At 43.7% G+C, this 26,329-nt stretch overlaps 1 protein-coding gene across 1 annotated transcript in view; it reads right to left on the bottom strand.

The window, feature by feature from the left end:
• LOC308150379 (putative ATP-dependent RNA helicase TDRD12) overlaps nucleotides 1-26,329 on the bottom strand; it is a gene marked incomplete at both ends in the record, with an annotated part of 70,075 nt that overhangs the window by 28,878 nt on the left and 14,868 nt on the right. The window contains 6 exons of the mRNA XM_080523219.1: nucleotides 5,513-5,620; nucleotides 5,754-5,829; nucleotides 6,002-6,085; nucleotides 13,774-13,893; nucleotides 21,396-21,532; nucleotides 25,695-25,859. Coding sequence (XP_080379345.1) covers nucleotides 5,513-5,620; nucleotides 5,754-5,829; nucleotides 6,002-6,085; nucleotides 13,774-13,893; nucleotides 21,396-21,532; nucleotides 25,695-25,859 — 690 coding nt within the window. The remainder of the gene's footprint in view (nucleotides 1-5,512; nucleotides 5,621-5,753; nucleotides 5,830-6,001; nucleotides 6,086-13,773; nucleotides 13,894-21,395; nucleotides 21,533-25,694; nucleotides 25,860-26,329) is intronic.

Here is a 26,329-nt window from a genome sequence, read left to right as displayed (position 1 = left end):
TAAATGGTTGGGGGTGTCATCAGTGGTGAACACTAAGTGAAGTCATACATGGGTCGGGCAGAATGTTGCTGTGGTCTGGTCTTCTTCCACCCTATCGTGTATATACGCCATTTAGCTGACGCTTTTATCCAAAGTGACTTGCAGTGAGTGCATATGTTTGTCAGTATATATGGTCCCCACGGGGGTCGAGGCCACAACCGAAGCATTGTTAGAATAGCACCGTGCTCTAACAACTGACCCACAGGAGCTCTGCTGCTGTAGTCACTGATGTTACGTCTCAGTCGTTAAGCAGATGCTCTTATCCAGAGAGACACACAGTACAATTACAGTACAGAATGTACAAGACGCACTTCCACCTACAGGAAGTGAAACAATTATTCATCACAATCAGAGCAAGTATGACTTAATAATAATAATAATAACAACTTTTTATTTATATAGCGCTTTTCCTGCAAAGGTTGCAGCTCAAAGTGCTCCAATCATTATATAATCATAATTTAATTATTTTTTCATTTAAAGGCAATATTAAAAAGATGGGTTTTTAGTCTTGACTTGCTGTGTACATACATCTACTGATGCCTCTGGACACATCTTCAGTGATGTTCCTGGAATCATCGGGCGTTTCGGGTCTTTCAACATCATACACCCTCCTCCAGGTGACCCAGCCGGGGCTGATCAGACCCCAGCTTGTGTCCAGATGGCTAACTAGCTACCATGACTCCATGGCTCTCCTCTTTTGAGCCACAGCCATCTAGAGGCTCTCTCTGCCGCATTGGTGGTACTGCGGATGGCTCTCCTCTTTCTCTCTCCCTCGATGCCCAAACTGCTGACGGCTCTGGCCAAGGAACGGGCTACAAATCCTCTGCAACCAACCTCTACTGGGAAACACCTCGCTCTCCAACCAGCCTGCTGGCAGTCACTGACCAGTCCCGCGTACTTGGAGAGCTTCCTCTCAAAGGCTTCTTCCAAGCGGTCTTCCCACGGGACTGTCAGTTCCAGGAGCACTGCTTGCCTGGTGGACTCAGACAAGAGAACAATGTCTGGTCGCAGGGTGGTGACTACAATGTGGCTGGGGAACTTCAGCTGATGTTCAAGGTCAACCAACAGCTGCCAGTCTCTTGCAGAGGTCAAGATGCCTGCAGATGTTTTCCTGGCTTGACATATTTGCTGAGGTTGCATCCCTAATGTAAACTGGCAGTGCATTCCACAATCTGGGTGCATAAAATGAGAATGCAGCCTCACCAAATCTCTTCTTTTGTACATGTGGTACACAGAGCTCTATTGGGCTGATATGCTAGCAAAAGCTCTTTCAGATATTCTGGTGCTGTGCCAGTGAGAGCTTTATAAACAAGCAGAAGGATTTTGAAATCTATTCTGAACTGAACAGGAAGCCAGTGTAGAGTCTCTAATGGCCACAAGCAAGTCACAGTGCTAGAGAAAGAGAAGAAAACAATTATTCTGGGTTTTGTGTGTGTGTGTGTGCGCAAAACTTCAGGGTCAGCACAAGTGTGTATGTTGGCAAGTGCTAAGACGGGGAGAGGTCAGAGGAGGAGCCCAGGTGTATTCTGGTCTGGCTGAAACCCTGAAGAAGGCAGCTTGCTGCTGAAACCTTAAATACATAATTGGCCAGTTTCACAGACAAGTCTAGCCTAAACCTAGAGTAAAAGGCGTCTTCGATGGAGGTTTTAGATTGAAGGTGTGATTTAGTCCAGGACTAGGCTAAAGCCTTGTCTGTGAAACCGGCCCATTAAGCATTAGCCGGCAAGAGTGTGCCGCTCTCTTTCTCTTCTCTTTGTAGTCTGTTCCTCTCCCATCTCACCCTCTCATGTCAGCTCACTCACTCATCCATGGACTCACACTGCTGCTCGTGTCAGACCGCAGAGAGATGCTTTAACAGACTCCTGCTGCCCCGTCACACTGGAGGTCCATGTCTGTCTGTCTGCACGTCTGGCTGCACTCTGCTGGTACCACAGAGAGGGGCGTGTGTGTGAGTGTGTGAGTGTGTGTGTGTGTGTATGTATGTGTGTGTGTGTGTCTGTGTGTGTGTGTGTCTGTCTGTCTCTCTGCTGTGTGTGTGTGTCTGTCTCTCTCTCTCTGCTGTGAGTGTGTGTGTGAGTGTGTGTGTTTGTATGTGTGTGTCTGTCTCTCTCTCTGCCGTGTGTGTGTGTGTGTGCGTGTGTGTGTCTGTCTCTCTCTCTGCTGTGTGTGTGTGTGTGCGTGACTCTGCTGTGTGTGTGTGTTTGTGTGTGTGTGTGTGTCTGTCTCTCTCAGCTGTGTGAGTGTGTGTGTGCCTCTGTCTACTGTAGGAGGTGACACGTACTGGGCAGGGTAGTGAGCTGCTGCCCCCTGCCTGCAGGGGTTGGTGAGTACAGACCCCCTCTGCTGCGTTATCCCTGCCTGACTGCCCTAGACTGTCCCCTTCTTGTCCCTGTGAGAGTAGGACTGTTGCTGTCTGCGATGATCCCAGCCACACCTCTCTCTGATGTGTCACCCTCCACCACCTCTGCTGGCCCGACTGGCCCCACCACCTCTGCTGACCGACTGGCCCCACCACCTCTGCTGGCCGACTGGCCCCACCACCTCTGCTGGCCGACTGGCCCCACCACCTCTGCTGGCCGACTGGCCCCACCACCTCTGCTGGCCGACTGGCCCCACCACCTCAGCTGGCCCGACTGGCCCCACCACCTCTGCTGGCCGACTGGCCCCACCACCTCTGCTGGCTGACTGGCCCCACCACGCCGATGTGGCAGTCACACTGGCTCCTCGCTGGTGGAACGAGCTTCCAACGGCTGTCAGAAGTGCAGAATCACTCCCCATCTTCCGCCGGAGACTGAAGACCCATCTCTTTAGGCTACACCTTAACTGTCCCTCCTGAGACATCTACTACCCCCTGTACTGTCCCTCCTGAGACATCTACTACCCCCCTGTACTGTCCCTCCAGAGACATCTACTACCCCCCTGTACTGTCCCTCCTGAGACATCTACTACCCCCCTGTACTGTTTCACCTGAGACATCTACTACCCCCCTGTACTGTTTCTCCTGAGACATGTACTACATGAACTTGTATGTAGAGTTACATATGTGACACGGTCTAGTGTTTTGGTCCGCATGTCGGCAACCAATCAAAATGTTCAGACCTTTATTTTTGAAACATGGAAATAATTTCGAAGTTGTTGAAAATCACAACACAAACTCACTAGTCAAGCCAAAATACAGCAATGCAATGGATTCGGTGAGTAATCCCCACTGCTACCTAGTTAACTATAACACTACTTTACATTGTTAGCAGGCACACAAAACAAGCTGTGTTAGTTGACTAGCGAGTGTGTCATTGATTTTCAACAACGCTGAAATGTATTCTTCGAAAGAAAAGTCTGAACATTAAAACATGAATGCCGACTTGCGGATCAATTGAGACAATTGTCACAGACTGTGTCACATATGTACACTCATGTACACAGTACGTACTGGTATTGTCAATGTAGGGGCAAGTGACCTGAGATCCCTGTATCTACACTATTCCTCTGCCTACTGCTTTGTTAGGTGACTCACTAGTCACTAGGTTCATCCCGACACATGACTGCCATCTAAGGGGCTTCACACACTGCGGGGCCGAGCCAAACCATACTGTGCTGGCTCAGATACTTTCCTTTCACATTGTTCTTTCTAGCACTCTCAGCAACTAGGGTGGAGGCAGAACCAGGCCAGCCCAGTACAGCTCAGCTTGCTTCGGCCCTGTAGTGTGAATCAGGGTTATACAGTAGGTATGTCAGACTATCAGACAATGCTGAGGTTGCAATGACTCATGAGTACATGTCTATTGGCCCTTGTTAGGGTTAGGGTTAATAGGGTCAGTTAGGGTATATATATATAGTTAGGGTTAATAGGGTTAGTTAGGGTATATATATATATAGATAGGGTTAGGGTTAATAGGGTTAGAAATACTACTGGACTAGCAAGAAGTAATAACTTGCACCGCAGTTGTACCACCTTCACATTAAATGGGAAATTAGCTGAAATAAAGTTCATCTCAAAGTCTGAAAAATGTTTTATTATGTTTATACAGCATATAAGTATACATTGTTGGTTTTTTTGAGTAAATTCACAGAACTTCATAACATATCTCTTCTCCATAGTGAAATAAACCACTAGCCACAATATGACCCTTACTGTCTTTTCAGCCCCCAAAAAAAAAAAAAAAGGATTTCATGAAAAATGACTCCCATAATAATTTTGTATATATGGACAGTGTACTTGTTATTATACTCATCTCAAGTTACCGTTAATTGGGGTGCCACACATACACATAGGAAACAAATTCAGGCATGAAACAAACTGGGTTTCGAGGGGAAACAGATATGTTGTCCAATACGGTTCGGAGTAGCCACATAGTGTGGTACTGCTGGAGTCACTTCTTCACTGGGCTCTTCTCTCAGCCTCCCACTGCTCCTTGTGTAGTTGCAGTCGGACTGGGCTGTTCCTTCCACCTCCCACTGCTCCTCTTCATCCCAAGACAAGCCAACTTCCTTTTACCAAAGTGCCACTTTTCACTTTTACTTGATCCTTGACCCTTCCCACTTTACTTCATTGTTATTGTGATCAATAGAGCTGACTCGCTTTAATTACAAAGTGTACTCTGGTCTTATTTGGGTGTCGTGTTGTGTTGTTTGTCACAGGGGTCTCTACTTAACGGCTTATCTCAGATGATTTCATCAAGTCTTCTCTGTGCTGTGTCACATATATTATACACATTCGTCACCACAACATCTGACTTAGACAACTGACAATCAATGAATGTGATTTCACATCTTCCAGATCACATGTAGAAACCCTCATTCAATATTTTTATTAATATCAAATTGTTACAGCCGTAGTGTGTTGTGTGTTTTCTGTGTTTCTCCCAGGTGATTGCCCTTCCTCCCTGCCTATCGCCATGGTGACGGCCTGAGTGAGCCGAGTTTTGTGTGTGTGTGTGTGTGTGTGTGTGTGTGTGTGTGTGTGTGTGTGTGTTTAAAGTGTTAGCTACATCTATTGTGTGCTGCTACAGGTTGTAGTGTGTACCGGTGTGGGTAACTTTGACTTTGAGAGTGCGTGTTAGTTTTGTGTTTGGCCATACTTTAAGTTACTTTCTACATTTAACCATGTCTTTTCTACAGTTAACTGCTAACTATATAATTTACTTGTTACATTGCTTATAAATATTCATTTGCTTTCTCCTTTTTTAATAGAATGTAGTTTTTAGTTAGGAGTTTCACGGAAACCTGTTTATTTGACAAATTATACAATAAATCTTGGTTTATTTGTATTCTCCTGTCCGCCTCTTGGTCTCGTCTCCCGGTTCTATTCTATTGTTACTCCCCTCATCCCCTGGATACTATTTGGGGACATAACAAAATGTAATATACATTTAACTGACTTCATCTGTATTCCAGGTGCAATTGAGTAATATAATGTTATTTGAACAGTAGATTCAGTCAGGACTATCAGTGCCTGACAGAGAGCAGAACGTACCCTGCGGAAGGTGTCAGTGATGGGAGCGTTGGCCAGACTGGTGAACGGGTCCAGACTGAAGGCAGAGTGCACCACAACGGCGCTCCTGCTGGGATCACTATGGATGACCTGACACGGACAACACGGTCAGTCAATGACGCTTAGACGTAATGGTGCCAAGAAGATGTATTAGGTTATTGCTACCCACACAGCCAGTTGCATGCATTCACACATTCCTAAGATGCTGATCCAAAGTGCTTACGGTGACATCTGATGAATCGACGTCTGGGTTCAGAGGGTCCGGGTTCAGAGGGTCCGGGTTCAGCAACTGCAACAACCTGCAGAGACACAGCGGCAGCTCGGGTCACTGGTATGATTCTCAACGCACTGAAACTCCCACCATAGCCCAATGCCACGGTTATGAATTGTCAGCACATGTGTATTTCAATTTCTAGTGAGCGCAGCATTAAAAGACTCCAAAGAGAGCAGCACAGGGCAGGATGACCATACCGTGCACAGGCTAGCTCGTCCTCAATGGTTGGCTGCTCAGCAAAAGCCTCCTGTGTAAGAGCTCCAGGTGGGTCACTGGGAGTACTGTCATTAGAGAGGCACAACACAGTATAGGAGCCTTTACACAGGTACAACACAGTATAGGAGCCTTTCAAACCAATGACCAACTGAACGACATTGTTAACCTCACAGAGAATGTACAAATCACTTTCCTTGGCGTTTGATATGATAAAGTACGATCAAATGTTTAAAATTGTATTTTTTCAAACAGTAACATGGACTTCACGGTGAAGACAGACATGAAGTAGAACATCAGACAGAGAAGGACTGGCACACCTTGGTTCAGTGCCCTGCTGTTCAATAGGATCATCAGTTTCACATCCACCGTTACTGCAAGAACATAGAGATCTGGACTATTACAACAGGTCATGATCACGTCAATAGAATACAGTGTCATTTTAAAATTATTATTAAGTATTGGAAAGAGGAAGTATTTTGTCTTCTTTTAGCTCTATACTTCTAGCTATATACTCCAACAATTTGGAATTTAAAATCTAACAATTACTTAGGGGTGGTAGTAGTAGCAGTTGTGTAACGTGCATTCATACCATCCTGCTGTTTCATCTACGGTCTGCTGGGTTGCACCAACCAGCTCCTCTTCATCTTTAGCCCCAGAGATCCCATGAACATCATCTTCTTCATTCTCTTCCTCAAGATCAGTCTAAACATCAAAACATCCACAGTACTTAAAGGGACGGTTCGGCCTATTTTCATGCTCAGGTGAAATATCATCTTGTTGTCCTCAAAAGCCAGTAGTGAAAGATTCTACTTTGCTACCGCAGCACAGGCTAACAGTTACACTAGGGCCACACTGGCTACCTCTACCTCAGCAGGGCTACCTCTACCTCAGCAGCTCTACCTCTACCTCAGCAGCGCTACCTCTACCTCAGCAGCGCTACCTCTACCTCAGCAGGGCTACCTCTACCTCAGCAGGGCTACCTCTACCTCAGCAGGGCTACCTCTACCTCAGCAGGACTACCTCTACCTCAGCAGGACTACCTCTACCTCAGCAGGGCTACCTCTACCTCAGCAGGGCTACCTCTACCTCAGCAGGGCTACCTCTACCTCTACCTCAGCAGCGCTACCTTACCTCAGCAGGGCTACCTCTACCTCAGCAGGACTACCTCTACCTCAGCAGGACTACCTCTACCTCTACCTCAGCAGGGCTACCTCTACCTCAGCAGGGCTACCTCTACCTCAGCAGGGCTACCTCTACCTCAGCAGGACTACCTCTACCTCTACCTCAGCAGGGCTACCTCTACCTCAGCAGCGCTACCTCTACCTCAGCAGGGCTACCTCTACCTCAGCAGGACTACCTCTACCTCAGCAGGGCTACCTCTACCTCAGCAGGGCTACCTCTACCTCAGCAGGGCTACCTCTACCTCAGCAGGGCTACCTCTACCTCAGCAGGGCTACCTCTACCTCAGCAGCGCTACCTCTACCTCAGCAGGGCTACCTCTACCTCAGCAGTGCTACCTCTACCTCAGCAGGACTACCTCTACCTCAGCAGGACTACCTCTACCTCTACCTCAGCAGGGCTACCTCTACCTCAGCAGCGCTACCTCTACCTCAGCAGGACTACCTCTACCTCTACCTCAGCAGGGCTACCTCTACCTCAGCAGGGCTACCTCTACCTCAGCAGGGCTACCTCTACCTCAGCAGGGCTACCTCTACCTCAGCAGGGCTACCTCTACCTCAGCAGGGCTACCTCTACCTCAGCAGCGCTACCTCTACCTCAGCAGGACTACCTCTACCTCTACCTCAGCAGGACTACCTCTACCTCAGCAGGACTACCTCTACCTCTACCTCAGCAGGGCTACCTCTACCTCAGCAGCGCTACCTCTACCTCAGCAGCGCTACCTCTACCTCAGCAGGGCTACCTCTACCTCAGCAGGGCTACCTCTACCTCTACCTCAGCAGGGCTACTTCTACCTCAGCAGGGCTACCTCTACCTCAGCAGGGCTACCTCTACCTCTACCTCTACCTCAGCAGGGCTAACTCTACCTCAGCAGGGCTACCTGTACCTCAGCAGGGCTACCTCTACCTCAGCAGGGCTACCTCTACCTCAGCAGGGCTACCTGTACCTCAGCAGGGCTACCTCTACCTCAGCAGGGCTACCTCTACCTCAGCAGGGCTACCTGTACCTCAGCAGGGCTACCTCTACCTCAGCAGGGCTACCTCTACCTCAGCAGGGCTACCTCTACCTCAGCAGGGCTACCTCTACCTCAGCAGGGCTACCTGTACCTCAGCAGGGCTACCTCTACCTCAGCAGGGCTACCTTTACCTCAGCAGGGCTACCTGTACCTCAGCAGGGCTACCTCTACCTCAGCAGGGCTACCTCTACCTCTACCTCAGCAGGGCTACCTCTACCTCAGCAGCGCGTGTGTCACGGAGCTGCTGCGGCTCTCACTCGTGCGGTATCTTTCTACATTGAGTTTGCCTTTCTGAAAAGTGAAGACAGTCATCTATGAGCAATATCTGCCGATACTAGGGATGCACCGAAGGTTCGGCCACCGAATGTATTCGGCCGAATAATAGCAATAACAATGCTTCATTATCAGACCATGACAGAATAACGGTGCTCTAACCTGTATGCAACCTGTGCTCGTACCCTGCCAGTCTGCACTGATATAGGACAACAGTGCAACAACTTCGCGGCTGAACTTCTTGTTGTGACATTTTTGTTTATCCCGCCCCTTTGTCACTTTGGTTTCTTGGAAACAAAACATGCCCCCCACCCCCAAACCCTACTGTTAGCAGATAGAAAAACAAGCTCACTTTGCTGACAAATTAAGCGTATTTAGTGATCGTAAAACAGTTGCTTGTTATATCGCGTGGGTACTTCAAGTTGCGTATTATGAAAAACTAAAATCACATTTTGTTCAAAAGAAAGCTATGTTTAGGATTCACAAGGTTTCACAGTTGACAACTGGTTGCACCTTTCATCAGCTGCCATCACATATGGACCTAACTGTATACTTCCTGGATTTGGATGATGAATCACCAATATGTAGGAATGAGACATTAGGGGATGTGAAATATACTGCAAGTTTAGAAAACTAAAAACAGCCACACTCACATTAGGAACCGGCCTTTGAGCACTCGAAGCAGGATTCAGAAACGTCAGGAATCTGTTAAGAAAAAGTAGGAATTAACTTGACTCTCTTTGGAGCTATTACAAAACTAAAAGTCAATATCTTACCTGACCCGATTCAGATTTTTTAACAAGTCTGCCACCAGAGACATTTCTGTGTCCTGTGTGTCCTCTCTCAACCCATGGTGCCTAAACCCACACATGTTTAAACAATTCAGATCTAATTACATCATGCTGCATATAATGCAGCCATTATGTCTGAGTTTATTCTCAAAACGATGTAAAAACATTTGTACCCCTCGTCACTGTCAAGCTCTGGATGGTGCGCCTCCTTTTGGTTAATTCCGCCTCCCTCAGAGAGCGTTCTGACCTTTCCTTGGCCCTTAAATAAAACCACAAAGAACATTTAAATTAATTGGGGAAATTCAATTGCAAATCACAGTAATCTCTCCTAGACGTTGATATGGGCAGTGACACTGACCTGTGATGCTCCATTGGAAGTCTGCAATGCCACTTGCCCTGATGTTATTACCGGTCTCTGATTGGTCACTGAAGAAATCAATATAGAGGGCTTTTTTTATAAGTGGTACCATCAAAATCTACCCCTTTCAAAATACATGCATTAGCATTGTGGAAAAGGGGAAAATAATAATAATAATAATAATAATAATAATAATAATAATAATAATAATAATAATAGTGCATTCACCTTTCGTGACAGCAGGGTGCCTGGGTGAGACCAGGGGTGACAGTGATCGTATGGTGCAGCCATTTGTGACCAGGAAACTCTCCGTGTCAGAGTAGATGTCACAAGTCAGGATGGCAGGGGATCGATCCACAACACCATTCTGTGCAGGGGAATGACTCTTCCCGCTTGGGAAACATGCAAACCTCTTGGTGACTAGATCGTCATTTACACAGATCTGGGAGAGAGAGTGGGAGAATTAGCTTCTATGACTAACGTTAAACAAATGTACGTTAGAAATTCTGCACACTTCACTACTTTTTTCTTTTTGCAAATCCACATTTCCGCACCATCGCACCTTCATGTTTCTTATGGTCAGGTAGAGCTCAATGAAAGTGGAATCAGCTTGTGTTTCACGCAACACTGCCTCCATCTGGTTGGATGCTTCAGGTAAACAATTGAACAGACAATATAGTTATTTTTATGAGTGGGGCAGTCCCACTCATAGTTTTCATTTTATTGGACAGATATGAAGACAGACAGAAAAGTAGGAGAAGAAGGGTGAGAGGGCATGTCAGCAGGGCATGGGCCGGATTCGAACCCATGCCGACATGGGCATATTGTGCACTGTAGACCGTGGTGCTAGACCACTGGACCACCCCAGGCCACACAGACAATATAGTTAGTGCTGATTTGGGGCTGATATAAGAATCTCAACACTGAAGTTGTACAAGACTATCTATCAACAAAGATGTTAAAATCACACTTCTCATCTTACAATGACACAGAATTATCTTTACAATGCTACAGAATTATCTTGCAATGGACACAACATTAGTTTACCTTGTAAGAGGTTGTGCAGATAGCGAGTAGCAGAGCTGTCCCATTGACGGTCTAGAATGAAAACGTAAGCTCTCAAGGATCCGTAATAACCACACAATTCAAATCTAATAGCACAATTGCAATTACAGTGATTTAAGACCAATATCAACCCTTACACTAGTCCAGTAGTTAGTCAAACCTTACACTAGTTCAGTAGTTAGTCAAACCTTACACTAGTTCAGTAGTTAGTCAACCCTTACACTAGTTCAGTAGTTAGTCAACTCTTACACTAGTTCAGTAGTTAGTCAACTCTTACACTAGTTCAGTAGTTAGTCAACCCTTACACTAGTTCAGTAGTTAGTCAAACCTTACACTAGTTCAGTAGTTAGTCAAACCTTACACTAGTTCAGTAGTTAGTCAGCCCTTACACTAGTTCAGTAGTTAGTCAAACCTTACACTAGTTCAGTAGTTAGTCAAACCTTACACTAGTTCAGTAGTTAGTCAACTCTTACACTAGTTCAGTAGTTAGTCAACCCTTACACTAGTTCAGTAGTTAGTCAACCCTTACACTAGTTCAGTAGTTAGTCAACCCTTACACTAGTTCAGTAGTTAGTCAACCCTTACACTAGTTCAGTAGTTAGTCAACCCATACACTAGTTCAGTAGTTAGTCAACCCTTACACTAGTTCAGTAGTTAGTCAACCCTTACACTAGTTCAGTAGTTAGTCAACCCATACACTAGTTCAGTAGTTAGTCAACCCTTACACTAGTTCAGTAGTTAGTCAACCCTTACACTAGTTCAGTAGTTAGTCAACCCATACACTAGTTCAGTAGTTAGTCAACCCTTACACTAGTTCAGTAGTTAGTCAACCCTTACACTAGTTCAGTAGTTAGTCAACTCTTACACTAGTTCAGTAGTTAGTCAACTCTTACACAAGTTCAGTAGTTAGTCAACCCTTACACTAGTTCAGTAGTTAGTCAACCCTTACACTAGTTCAGTAGTTAGTCAACCATTACACTAGTTCAGTAGTTAGTCAACCCTTACACCAGTTCAGTAGTTAGTCAACCCATACACTAGTTCAGCAGTTAGTCACCCTTACACTAGTTCAGTAGTTAGTCAACCCTTACACTAGTTCAGTAGTTAGTCAGCCCTTACACTAGTTTAATAGTTAGTCAACCCATACACTAGTTCAGTAGTTAGTCAACCCATACACTAGTTCAGTAGTTAGTCAAACCTTACACTAGTTTAATAGTTAGTCAAACCTTACACTAGTTCAGTAGTTAGTCAACCCTTACACTAGTTCAGTAGTTAGTCAACTCTTACACTAGTTCAGTAGTTAGTCAAACCTTACACTAGTTCAGTAGTTAGTCAACCCTTACACTAGTTCAGTAGTTAGTCAACCCATACACTAGTTCAGTAGTTAGTCAAGCCTTACACTAGTTCAGTAGTTAGTCAACCCTTACACTAGTTCAGTAGTTAGTCAAACCTTACACTAGTTCAGTAGTTAGTCAAACCTTACACTAGTTCAGTAGTTAGTCAACTCTTACACTAGTTCAGTAGTTAGTCAAATATTACACTAGTTCAGTAGTTAGTCAACCCTTACACTAGTTCAGTAGTTAGTCAGCCCTTACACTAGTTCAGTAGTTAGTCAAACCTTACACTAGTTCAGTAGTTAGTCAACCCTTACACTAGTTCAGTAGTTAGTCAACCCTTACACTAGTTCAGTAGTTAGTCAACCCATACACTAGTTCAGTAGTTAGTCAAACCTTACACTAGTTCAGTAGTCAGTCAACCCTTACACTAGTTCAGTAGTTAGTCAACCCTTACACTAGTTCAGTAGTTAGTCAACCCTTACACTAGTTCAGTAGTTAGTCAACCCTTACACTAGTTCAGTAGTTAGTCAACCCATACACTAGTTCAGTAGTTAGTCAACTCTTACACTAGTTCAGTAGTTAGTCAACCCTTACACTAGTTCAGTAGTTAGTCAACCCTTACACTAGTTCAGTAGTTAGTCAACCCTTACACTAGTTCAGTAGTTAGTCAACCCTTACACTAGTTCAGTATTTAGTCAACCCATACACTAGTTCAGCAGTTAGTCACCCTTGCACTAGTTCAGTAGTCAGTCAACCCTTACACTAGTTCAGTAGTTAGTCAACCCATACACTAGTTCAGCAGTTAGTCAACCCTTACACTAGTTCAGTAGTTAGTCAACCCTTACACTAGTTCAGTAGTTAGTCAACCCTTACACTAGTTCAGTAGTCAGTCAACCCTTACACTAGTTCAGTAGTTAGTCAACCCTTACACTAGTTCAGTAGTTAGTCAACCCTTACACTAGTTCAGTAGTTAGTCAACTCTTACACAAGTTCAGTAGTTAGTCAACCCTTACACTTGTTCAGTAGTTAGTCAACCCTTACACTAGTTCAGTAGTTAGTCAACTCTTACACTAGTTCAGTAGTTAGTCAACCCTTACACTAGTTCAGTAGTTAGTCAACCCTTACACTAGTTCAGTAGTTAGTCAAACCTTACACTAGTTCAGTAGTTAGTCAACTCTTACACTAGTTCAGTAGTTAGTCAACCCTTACACTAGTTCAGTAGTTAGTCAACCCTTACACTAGTTCAGTAGTTAGTCACCCTTACACTAGTTCAGTAGTTAGTCAACCCTTACACTAGTTCAGTAGTTAGTCAACCCTTACACTAGTTCAGTAGTTAGTCACCCTTACACTAGTTCAGTAGTTAGTCAACCCTTACACTAGTTCAGTAGTTAGTCAGCCCTTACACTAGTTCAGTAGTTAGTCAACCCTTACACTAGTTCAGTAGTTAGTCAACCCTTACACTAGTTCAGTAGTTAGTCAACCCTTACACTAGTTCAGTAGTTAGTCAACCCTTACACTAGTTCAGTAGTTAGTCAACCCTTACACTAGTTCAGTAGTTAGTCAAACCTTACACTAGTTCAGTAGTTAGTCAACCCATACACTAGTTCAGCAGTTAGTCACCCTTACACTAGTTCAGTAGTCAGTCAACCCTTACACTAGTTCAGTAGTTAGTCAAGCCTTACACTAGTTCAGTAGTTAGTCAATCCTTACACTAGTGTAGTAGTTAGTCAACCCTTACACTAGTTCAGCTTTCTCTTCGTAGATGGACACCTGGAGCCTCACAGGTTGGATACCAGCCAGCTGGAACTTCCTGACCCAGAAGGGCAGCTGCAGAAACTTCTCCAACGGGGCTCGGACCCTGGAGAAAGAAATAGAAGGGTTCTTTGGAGACAATTATAATGTCATAATCATTATATATTTAGGGATGTACTGATTAATTGGGCAGCAATCGGTATTGGCCGATAATGGTTAGGAAATTGATCAGCCGAATGCTTTGAAATGGCTGATTGTTCAAACCGATATTGCGATATCTAACCTGGCATGATAATTTGATTAGGAATATTTTCTTAATGTCTGTATGTGATCAATTCACCGAAGGAAAATACTGTCTTGGACAATAGATCCTAATAAACACTGGTGGCTGATTGTTGTAACTAAAAACCAGCGTGAATTCTCTCTGAAAGGTCCGTAAACCCAGACATTCTGCTCCTCTGAATTAGGGAGGTCGACCGTAGATCAAGTCACCCTTATGACTCAAGACATCGAGGATTGCTTTTCGGCAAAAAAGAAGGCCGGGGCCGTCTTTATAGACCTGACGGCTGCCTACGATACCGTATGGCATTGCGGCCTCTCCTGCAAGCTGCTCCGCCTGCTGCCGGACAGGCACATGGTCAGAATGATCATGGAGCTCATCCGTAACCGCAGCTTTACCCTCACCACCGGTCGCGGACAGCTAAGCAGGCTTCGACGCCTTAAGAACGGCGTCCCTCAGGGATCGGTCCTGGCCCCCCTCCTCTATAATATCTATACCTATGACCTGCCCAACACACTCTCGCGGAAGTACGCCTACGCAGACGACCTCGCAGTGGTGTACTCTGCTGGAAATTGGCAGTCTGTGGAGGGGATTCTGAGCCAGGACATGCAGACACTAGTGGCATACTTCCGGAAATGGAGATTGAAGCTTAGCGAGGCAAAGACGGTGTCGGCTGCCTTCCACCTTAACAACAGGGAGGCTAAACGTGAGCTTAGAGTACACCTAGATGGAACTCCCCTGCCATGTTCCGCTGAGCCAATCTATCTCGGCGTGACATTGGACAGGACGCTCACGTTTCGCCGACACCTCGAGTCACTGCGCAAGAAGTTAACAGCTCGTGTGGCGTTGATGAGGCGACTGGTTGGCTCGGGCTGGGGCGCCGGCGCAAGGACCTTGCGCACGGCAGCCCTAGCCCTCGTTTATTCAACTAGTGAATACTGCGCCCCAGTATGGTGTCGCAGTGCCCACACCCGCCTCATCGACTCGCCTATAAACGAAGCCTTGCGCATTGTGACAGGATGCCTGCGTCCTACCCCCGTGGACAACCTTCCCATCCTAGCAGGCATCCAGCCCGCAGGCCTCCGCCGCATGGGAGCCACAGCACGTCTCGCCTGCCGGGCCGCGGAGCTTAATAACCATCTGCTCCATGATAGGCTCACTATAACAGCGGAGCCCTCCCGGCGTCTCAAGTCGAGACACCCATTTGTGCCTGCCGCACAGGATCTCAGGCAGCAATGCAGAGATCTCAACATCAGTGCGGCAGGATGGGCGGATTATATGTGGCGCGCGGAGTGGGAGGCTAACACCTCCAAACTCCGCGACCACATCCCAGTCGCCGGCGCTGAGCCCCTCGGGATGGACTTGCCAAGGCTATCCTGGGTGAGGCTCAATCGTCTCCGGACCGGCGTCGGGCGTTTCCGCTCATCAATGCACAGATGGGGCTTGGCCCCAAATGCGTCGTGCGAGTGTGGCGCAGAGGACCAAACCGCAGACCATATTATCCTGGATTGCCCGGTGTACCACCCACCCAACGGGATGCATGGTCTGTCGGTATTAGATGACGAGACGATGACGTGGCTTCTGGAGGGGTGTCCAGAAATATAGCCCGGGTGAGCCCCTCAACCAGGTCTCGGGGTGGTAAAAGGGTAGCCCCTCGGCCCCGAGCCTGGTGGAGTGGAGAGGAAAAACAACTACCCATACGCCGAAGAAGAAGAATGGAGGACCAAGTCTGCCAAAATTCACAATAAATATATAGACACATAAATGAATGTATGAACAAATACACATACAAATACACACAGTATACCGCAATACATTTCTATATGTATTTATTCTTTTCCACATTTATTCTTTCTTTTCCACATTCATTCTTTCTTTTCCACATTGTTTTCCACATTCATTCTTTCTTTTCCACATTGTTTTCCACATTCATTCTTTCTTTTCAACATTGTTTTCCACATTCATTCTTTCTTTTCCACATTCATGCTTTCATTCTTTCCCCGATTATCAGTAATGTATGCAAATATAGGGGCGTGTCTTGCATGTTGTCCTCGCCCCACGCATTTTCATTGGTTGATGCCCCACGCATTTTCATTGGTTGATACCGCGCGTGACGTGGTAAAAGCGACAAAGTTTACATTTTTTCATTGTTAACATACTGTGTTCAAAACGGTGAAGAACACGTTCAAAACAAAATGATTTGGTGCATTTTTGCAGTAATCATATTCCTATCATATATGACAGAAAGCTCACAATAAAAAGTTTTTTTGCACAGTGTTTGAGTGACTGTTATTTTGCACTCTATTGACACTCTTCAGTTCCAGCACCTCAGCAAAGTCTGATAATGGATGAGCGGTGGTATTTTCACTATTTGCAGTAATCATATTGACATGTCTAGAAAATATTAGCAGAATATATACAATGAAATGAAATAGACTAGATGCATTGCCAGGGAAGACATTAGATGTGACCATTTCTTAATGTTCTTGCTCTGTACAGAAAGTATGCAGCAACTTCAAAAAGTACATTTGAGGTACACACACTGTCACATTCTGTGCTTCATGTGTTGTGTAGACAGGCATAACCATGCACACACAATTGTAGCCAGTGTTATTTCAGAATTATTTGAGATTTTTCAGACATAATACTGTATTTCGACAGTGACAGTGAACACAAATAGTGTACATTCCGTCCGTGTTTTGTGATTCAGCATTTGCAGACATTTTTAAGAGATGTATTTCATAGCTATTGGCGAAAACAATCTTAGTTTGGTTCTTTCATTTCTATTATTGTTCATCACCTGTATTTTCTTTACAGCTTTGATTATACAGTTTTTCTCAATTGCTAAAACACATTTCACAAAACTTCCCTCCATTTTCCCAAAACTCTAAACACAACACACTTTTCTAAAGCTACATAAGCAAAACCACACCTTCTGTCTTCAAAACTCAAACTTTCACACCAAAACAGCTGCTCAAAGCCTGCAAAAATGTAAACCCTACCCCTAATCCTAACCCTAACCTTAACCCTAGCACCCTAGCACCTAACCCTAACCCTAGTTTTCCCACATGTACTGTATTCCCACATGTACCGTAACATGTACACTACTGTACTGTATCACAACTCAATGCAAACACTACAGAGGATCCATTACACACAACAATACTCACTGAAAACAATGTTCAGGGTGTGATGTTTTTTTTATTTATTTATGGAACTATACCACCCACACACACACACACACACACACACACACACACACACACACACACACACACACACACACACACACACACACCAATCATTTGCAACAAGTGTCTTACATTTTGAGTCGTTATGTTTAATGAATGAAGCTAGGTGTGTTCATTGTGTTCAAATTTTGCTGACTGTGGCAAGCATTTTGCATCACATGAGCTTTAATTTGAGAATTTGAGCAGAGTTTTTTGCAACTTGTGTTTTAGCAAGACAAAATGTGTTTAGACTTATGAGAAAAGGAGGGTTGTGTTTTGTGAATTGTGTCTTCATGTGAAATGTGTTTATGGTTTTGGCAAATGGGAGCTAGTTTTATTAAATGTGTTTAGAGAACTGGTCATTTGGTTTAGAGAATTGGCTTTTGTGTTTTAGCAATTGGGAAAAACTGTAATTAGATCAATGTGAAAGTCAATTGAGAATATAAGTTCAAAATAAATGTAATAAGGATGCTTAGTAACTAGCTAGATAAACATTACCACTAACTCTAAACTAGCTTTCTAGCTAAAGTTACCTGAGGTAACTTACCTCTAAATATGGATCTGACTGGGGCTAAGTTAATTTATTTGAGGGGGTAAACACACACTTTATTTGTTTTTTTGCTTTGAACAAATTACTTACCAACAAGGCATCTGCCTATGGTCCTAGCGGTCACCAGCAACTAGACACACTCACTGAACATGTAACTACAGAGATGTGTGAAACCTGGACATAAACAAAACCTTCCAAAAGGGTTTAGGCAAGGCAAGTTTATTTGTATAGCACATTTCATACGACAAGGGCAATTCAAAGTGCATTATATGCACACATTATTTAAAGACAATAGCCTACAGTAAGAGGAGTAAGTAAGATTTGTATGTATTGTATGTGTTATTATCCATATTCTAAAGGCTTGCTTAGATTAGTTTTAGATTAGTTTTTACTGATTAGATTTTTATTCTGGAAAAGTCTGTATATTTTACAGATTACAATACAAATTATATATATAATGTATAATTTGTATATTTAAACATAAAAATTCTGAAAACAATAAATGTACCCCATCCATGGGTTTGACCTTTCATCTGCCTCGGCCTCAGTGTCCTGCATTCAGGTCCACAAAAAAAAGATGAAAGGTCAAACCCATGGATGGGTACATTTATTGTTTTCAGAATTTTTAAGTTTAAATATACAAATTATACATTATCTACTTAAAATAGGCATTTTCCCAGACTTTTCTAGGGATGTATAGGAATAAAAAAATCACATCTAGAATTTGCCCACCCAGATGGTAATGAAATGTTCAGGTACTCTTTTGAAACACACTTCTCCCTTCATCCAGGACACCTTGTGCATATTCTACCCACAAATAGAGTGCTTTATCCCGCATATTTAATAAAGTTACATCAACAAGAATGCTCCAGGCTGGGTCTTATGGATGCTTTGCTGTGCTGGGCTGTCACTACCATTTTCACCCACAAGAGTGCAGCGTCTACCCATTTATGGAGGCCTCCATCGAATGAGAGCAGTTCCAATTCACTTTTTACCCCCATATAGAGTGCCATATGCCCCCAATAAAGTTAGAATTCATTGAAACACACTTCTCCCTTCATCCAGGACACCTTGTGCATATTCTACCCACAAATAGAGTGCTTTATCCCGCATATTTAATAAAGTTACATCAACAACAATGCTCCAGGCTGGGTCTTATGGATGCTTTGGGTCATGGTACTGTTGCTCACGGCCATACTAGCCTGAATACGCCCGATCTCGTCCGACCTCGGAAGCTAAGCAGGGTTGGGCCGTGTTGGTACCTGGATCTTGGCTGAGTGCTTTACCACGTCACGCGCAGTATCAACCAATGAAAATGCGTAGAGTGCGTCCAAGATACGCCCCTATATTGGCATACACATCTGACAATGACAAAGACAAACTATTCTATGTGAATAGCTAGGTGAAAACAACATTGTCTTTCGCTTTATCAGTAATGTATGCTTTATCAGTAATGTATGCTTTATCAGTAATGTATGCAGCATGTTGTCCACGCCCCTGCGCATTTTCATTGGTTGATATTGGGCGAGACGTGATGAAGCCCTCAGCCGAGAGCAGACACTCTAATTTCCAATCATAGCATGTTTTTAAAATTAAAAAAAGGGTTAGGGCATATGAATCATAGTGGAGGTATGATATATCGCATATATATGGCATATATTATTTTTTTTGGGTGGAAAGCCATTTTTAGTCACCACAAGTCTGTTCAAACCCAGGCAGCGAGACCAGCAGGAAAACACAACTAGATCTTCTATAATTCTAACTGGATAGTACTTCGTTTCCAGTCATAGTAGCTAGATAACTTACTTAGCTAGCTTACTTTTACTTATCAAATTTACATTTTGTGATATAAACGCAGTGGAGACACTCTCAGCTGTCTTGCATCGCGCATAGCCCAGAGCGTATATGTCTAATTGAGTCAACTGGTATTGTGGTTATCACCAAGTTCTCCCATACAGTGCTGATGGACTAGTATAGACCATTGCCGACATGTGTGAAAGGGGACAACACGGGAATAGCTTGGGATGTCATAGACATAGTTTGGGATTCCATGGAAATTATAGGGAGAAAGAGGCTGTGGTAATAACAGCGTCGCTGCTTTCATACGTCACGCGCGGTATCAACCAATGAAAATGCGTAGGGGCGTGGACAACATGCAAGATACGCCCCCAGATATTTGCATACATTACTGATAACGTGGAAAAGAAAGAATAAATGTGGAAAAGAAAGAATGAATGTGGAAAAGAAAGAATGAAAGAATGAATGTGGAAAAGAAAGAATGAATGTGGAAAAGAAAGAATGAATGTGGAAAACAATGTGGAAAAGAAAGAATGAATGTGGAAAACAATGTGGAAAAGAAAGAATGAATGTGGAAAAGAAAGAATAAATGTGGAAAAGAATAAATACATATAGAAATGTATTGCGTTATACTGTGTGTATTTGTATGTGTATTTGTTCATACATTCATTTATGTGTCTATATATTTATTGTTAATTTTGGCAGACTTGGTCCTCCATACTGAATGAGCCTTGTACGTGGTCAAAAGGGTGAGTTTCTGAAATTCAATGGATGCAAAATGCTCATAGGTCCAGAGATGCCAGACACACACACACACACACACACACACACACACACACACACACACACACACTACTGAAAGGCAGTAATCTGCTCCTGCTCATTAACAAACCTATTTGTCAGATCATTTGATCCGTTTTAATCTCATGTTTGTTTTTTGAGTGAGAAAGTGATTATAACAGCCAGCTGGGATGGATTGGGCAAAGCATGCTGTAAACTGAGATTATGTTAAGATTAAGACAGTGAAGGCCTATCTGAAGCCTCTCTCTCCGGAGGTCTTTCCAACTCTGATGGCCTGTCAGACCAATTTACCCATAATGACCTAAGATCAGTTTTGCCCTTTCCTACATAATGATTACGCTATGGTAAACTGACTCTAGATCAGAGCCCCGTTTCACCACCTGAACCCGAAGCGTTGCAGAGTGCAGTGTCACTTGTCTTAGGTCAATGTCAGGCGCCGGCTAAAAGCCAACAATGTAAATGTAACAAATAATCTGTATGGGTATTGGCCGATTGTGTTATGAATAATCGGTAAGGGCCCTGAATTTTCATACTAGTGCATCCCTACTTGCAGCCCACCACAGCATAGTTTGAGACAGATCTAGATGAGAATTTATATACCGTAATAGGAATGACCATGAACGGTTTTCAAATCTAACTAATTAACCGTAGCAACTAGTATGGTTGTTTTATTCCCTTCTACATGTTACCTATATTTTTTTTTTTGGGGGGGGGGGGAGAGAGAGAGAGAGAGAGAGAGAGAGAGAGAGAGAGAGAGAGAGAGAGAGAGAGAGAGGAATTCAAGCACTTTCAATGACCCATCTCAATTTTCAAATACTTTTAAGGCCTTGATTTTTTCCCCCTCAAATTCACAAACTTTCAAGGATTTCAAGGACCCGTGGGAACCCTGATTACAGCAACGCATTGTTCTTCTAGTCCTGTATTGTTTCAGTAGCAGAGTCGAGACATACTCATCTGAGCAGACGACGGTGTGTTCTCCGTGGTCGACCAGGAAGCACATGGCCTGACTGCCGACGGTACCCAGGAAGAGGGACTCCACTATGGCTCTGCACCAGTTCTTCAGGCCAGAGACGTACACCACACACACCTGGGGGAGCAACACAGTAGACCCAAGTCAGGGTATATACAGGAATCTTGAGGTTAATTTCAATACCTTTCTAAGACTTTTTAAAGACCTTGTCAATATTTTTCCAGACCTCACCGCCACTTCGAGCTGTAACCGTTTACATCAGTAACACCTTTAACTTAACTGTTTTAGTTTGAAATAGACTAGACCACTATCATACAACAGAATGTCCGGTTCATCTTCGTTTTTTAATAAAACGAATAAATTCACGAACTTTTACTTAAGGTTTTTAGGACTCAAACTCTTTGGACATAGTCTAATTCAGAAAAATACCTACAAAATTCAAGACCTCATAAAATCGTGATAAGACTTTGTAATACTTATTAAGGGTCTTAATTTTCCCAAAATTGATTTATCAACTTTTAATACTTTTCAAGACACCGCGGATACCCTGCAAGTTCTCCATCTCATGTAGGAAGAAGAGCTGTGGTCATTCATAGGGATGGGAATCGAGAACTGGAATCTGTTCTTTTGTTTTATCGACGCCGGCATATTTTTTCTGACAGTTGCGCGTTGCAAAAACCCATGCGTCAAACTCTGTGGTGTAGTATCCGGCGTAGATATAGAAACGTAGATACCTCATTGGACACGGCTGTATGTAGCCGCGATGCGTCTGACTGTCTATCGTCGTGCACGAGGCATCTACTGTGTGTAATATCTATGGTATCCGAAGTGTAACGTTTTATTTAGTCGCAAAAAAGACAGTATTCAAGCAGGGGCGGATTTAGGATCGCAGGAGATCCGGGGCTTAGCCCAGAGGGAGAATATAATGTGCGCGCGGAGCGCGCCGGAAAATTTTGCCTTCAACCTTCAACTTACCACCACCTTAAAGCGGACAAAAGGCACTGGAGAACACATATACATTCACACCCTTTAATGAAGCAAACTAATTGTGGTGGTTCTGGGCACAGAGGGAGGTCAGCACACGTAGCTCCCCCTGTCAGTCACCATCATTTATATTTGTATAGAATTACATAATTGATGGGCTGAGGCTAGTTATGTTACAGTATGTATATCAGGGCAGACTCTGTGCTCACCACTTATATTGTATTGATTGTCTTGTCCTGTGTTATATGACGATATATTACATGTATTGTTGGCCTGTGTATAGTACTGTGAAATCAAATCCCCCCTGGGACATTAAACAAACTTAGTTAGTTAGCGTTACATCTTAGGATAGATTTGAGTCATGTTCTGTATACATACATACTACCATAAGGGCATACTTAATGTGGTTTACTAGCTGTAACATTAACGTTACATCATTCTTTTTCACTTGTTACTCAGTCAACCAGAGTGCAGATATCAAAGACTATCAGCCTGTTATTCACTTTATTTGTATAAGTATTATCCTTTGTTTGATTTCTTACCATGTACCGTAACAGTACCTTGCTATGTTTCATTTTCATTATAACATAACGTTATGTTATGATAGCCAGCTAGCATTAGCAAACCGGAAAAGTAGTGTCAGTGAGTCAGTCACCTTTCTAATAAGATTCACAAACCTGAAACATCATCTATGTCATCACTGCTGGTGATGTTATTGTTGTCAGCTGCTGATACTGCTGCTGCAACAGTTCTTGGCGCTTGTTTTGTTGAAAACAACTTTGGGATATCCATCCTTACAATTTTGCAAGTCAGGCACTGAATGAGATCACTTCTTCTTCAGGGCAGGGCAGGCTACGCAGTACGCAGGCTAATGTCGCGCAGCTGCTGCCTCTCTGTTGGACTCCGGTACTGCACGTTACTCACGAGATTTTTTTTTTACATTTTTTTTTTTAAGTAAAACATTCGGGGCTTTTCAGAAAACATCCGGGGCTTGAGCCCAAGTAGCCACCCCCTAGCGCCGCCCCTGTATTCAAGCGCTCAGGCTATGCCACAATTCATTTCAATTCAACTTTATTCGCCATGTGCAGTGCACACGGTATTCTCCAAGTGGAAAAAGCTACAGTACATAAAACAACAAGCCGACAACACAACAATACTCAAGACACACAATATATACGAGTGAATAAATAACAACTTAGTGCAAAAACATGTTAAGTGCAAGGTGCAATGATCAGGAGTTTTGAGGAGGGTTATTATGGCTTTGGGGAAGAAACTGTTCAAGTGGCGTGATGTTTTTGACCTGATGGCCCTGTACCGCTGTCCAGAAGGGAGTAATTCAAACAAGCTGTGAGCTGGATGTGAGGGGTCAGCCACAATCTTGCGTGCTCTCTTCAATGATCTGGAGCTATGGAGGTCTGTGATGGGAGGCAGAGGGCAGCCGATGAGCCGCTCAGCTGTCCTTACGACTCTTTGTAGCTTGGCCTTGGCTCGGGCAGACGCAGTGTCGTACCAGACAGTGATGGAAGATGTTAGGATGCCTTCTATGACGGCCCTGTAGAACTGGACCAGGATGTGACGACTGATGTGAAGTCTCTTCAGCTGACGCCTGACGGAGGAAGAACAAACGCTGCTGGCCTTTTTTCACTAAATGGGTGATGTTGTTATCCCATTTTAGTTTGTTGGAGATGGTAGTGCCCAGAAACTTGAATTCATCCACTATCGTGACAGGGGAGTTATTGATGACCAGTGGAGAGTGAGTTGGAGCCTTTTTCCAGAAGTCCATAATCTCCTCCACTGTCTTGGTCCTCTACGAGGACACTGAATAATAATGCACCCATTGATACTTTGCACTCTGTGCCAGATAGTGCTACTAATGTGTTAATGTTTCTTTGTCTGGGACAAAATATCGATACAGCAATTATTGTGTCACGGCCTCTTGTGATACAATTATCAGTTCACGTCGCCAAATATCGATGTTTGAAAAAAGAAATTGAGGGGAGAAACAAGCTGCGGGCTACGACTATTCTATCGCTGGGTTTATCATGCAAGGACCTTCGCCCGTGCAGTGTAGTTGAAAATAAAGGTTTCCGCAGAATGACGCAAAATAAAATGCATAGTTTAATATTATCAGTATGTATTTGTGTGATGTGACTTAGTTTGCTTTTGAATTATATCTTTTATGCAGCAGTGGTGTGCAGCTTGCTACCTTTTGCCTATTTTTGCTGTTTATTTGAGTTACAGAGATGCATCTCTTTATTGTGTGTTTTGTTGTGATTACGTTAGTGTGTTTTCTTGTTATGATTTGATTATCGTTGACAGCTGTGCTCCTTCAACCCCATGGAATCAGAGGCTCGTTGAGCACAGACCAGAAAGGTGCCGGTGTTGGTAGTGAAAACTCAGCCATCCTCTTCGCCAATGTTATATTTCAGAGGCATGAAAGAATTGAGGTCCACACCGTTCCGTGGTGTGTTTGTAGTTTTAGTGACGTCGCAAACACCAAAACACAGTGTCCTACATAACAGTCGCATGCTCAATAACCTAAATGAGCCACTCTCCATGGAAAACAAGCTTTGATTGAATTCATATTATTTATTTATTTTGTTTGCAATAATGCAAAGCGGTTCCAAGACATAATAAGGTCATTTTTGTTTCTTTTTTTCCAGCCTAGTAATAAATAAATAATGTGTTATTTAATTCACTATTTGTATTCTTGAATCCATATTTCTTTAGACTACACCAGATTAATGTTAATTATGTGTTAATTAAAAACACAAATCTTCATTATTATTATTATTTTATTTTTTTTATTTATATTTTTTTAATATCGGTATTGGCAGTATATCGGCAGATATTGCTCATAGATGATCGGTGGCAAAAAAAAACGGTATCGGGGCATCCCTAGTATCAATAACATCTTATCAATCACCATCCCTATTCACCTCCACATTCAAGTCATGCATGGGCTAAACCAGTGGTTCTCAAACCTCTCCTCGGGCCCCCCAGCCGCTCCACATATTTGATCCGTTCCACCACCAGCACACCTGATTCAACTAATCAAGTACAAAGCGATTATGATTTGTACTTGATTAGTGGAATCAGGTGTGCTGGTGGTGGAACAGACCAAATATGTGGAGTGGCTGGGGGCCCCGAGGAGAGGTTTGAGAACCACTGAGCTAAGCCATGTAGAAATGCAGGCATACGTTTACTAGAAACTACAAAAATGTGTTTCTTATACCATGAAAATGTCTCCAGAACAGGTAGATGGAGAATGTGTGCAACAGTTCACAGTCATTACCTGCCCTTCGTGTATAGATGAAGGCTTTATCTTCTGCACATCCTGGTTGACCTCATGATAGAAGAGGTTCATCTTCACCTGCAGGTCTTCATAAGCTTTTGGACTCTCTGGTTCGATCCCTGGTCCCTTCACGATCCGGCCCCAGAGACAGAACGGATTCTCAGCCTTCGATAGAGAGCATGTCAAGTCAACTATACAGGTTAGGTCTCAAAGATGCAAGGTAACAATATGGTATGGGGAAGGCGGTAGCCTAGTGGTTAGAGAGGCCGGCTATCAATCGGAAGGTCACTGGTTCGATCCCCGCCTCATGAGGGAGCTGCATGTGCTCTTGAGCAAGGCACTTAACCCCTAATTGCTCCAGGGGAGCCGACTATTGCTGACCCTGTGCCTAGAGCAAAAAATACCAAATTCCAACAATTGATTGACAAGTTGATTGCATGGCAAATAAAACATTCATTCTTCTTCTAACAAGGTCAGAACTTGAACCGACATCAGCCACTATTAACACTACACATTTATGCAATGATGAAATAATTACCTTCAAAATGGATATGTGAAGCATCGTTCAAACCTCCAACAGCTTGGCCAACTGCAAGTTAAAACAAAGAATATAGCACGTGGCTGTATTCCATATA

Source organism: Nansenia antarctica (genome assembly GCF_963989245.1).
Source record: "Nansenia antarctica genome assembly, chromosome: 2".
Taxonomy (NCBI): domain Eukaryota; kingdom Metazoa; phylum Chordata; class Actinopteri; order Argentiniformes; family Microstomatidae; genus Nansenia; species Nansenia antarctica.
The sequence above is the reverse complement of the archived record's forward strand: the minus strand, read 5'-3'. Positions and strand labels throughout refer to the sequence as shown.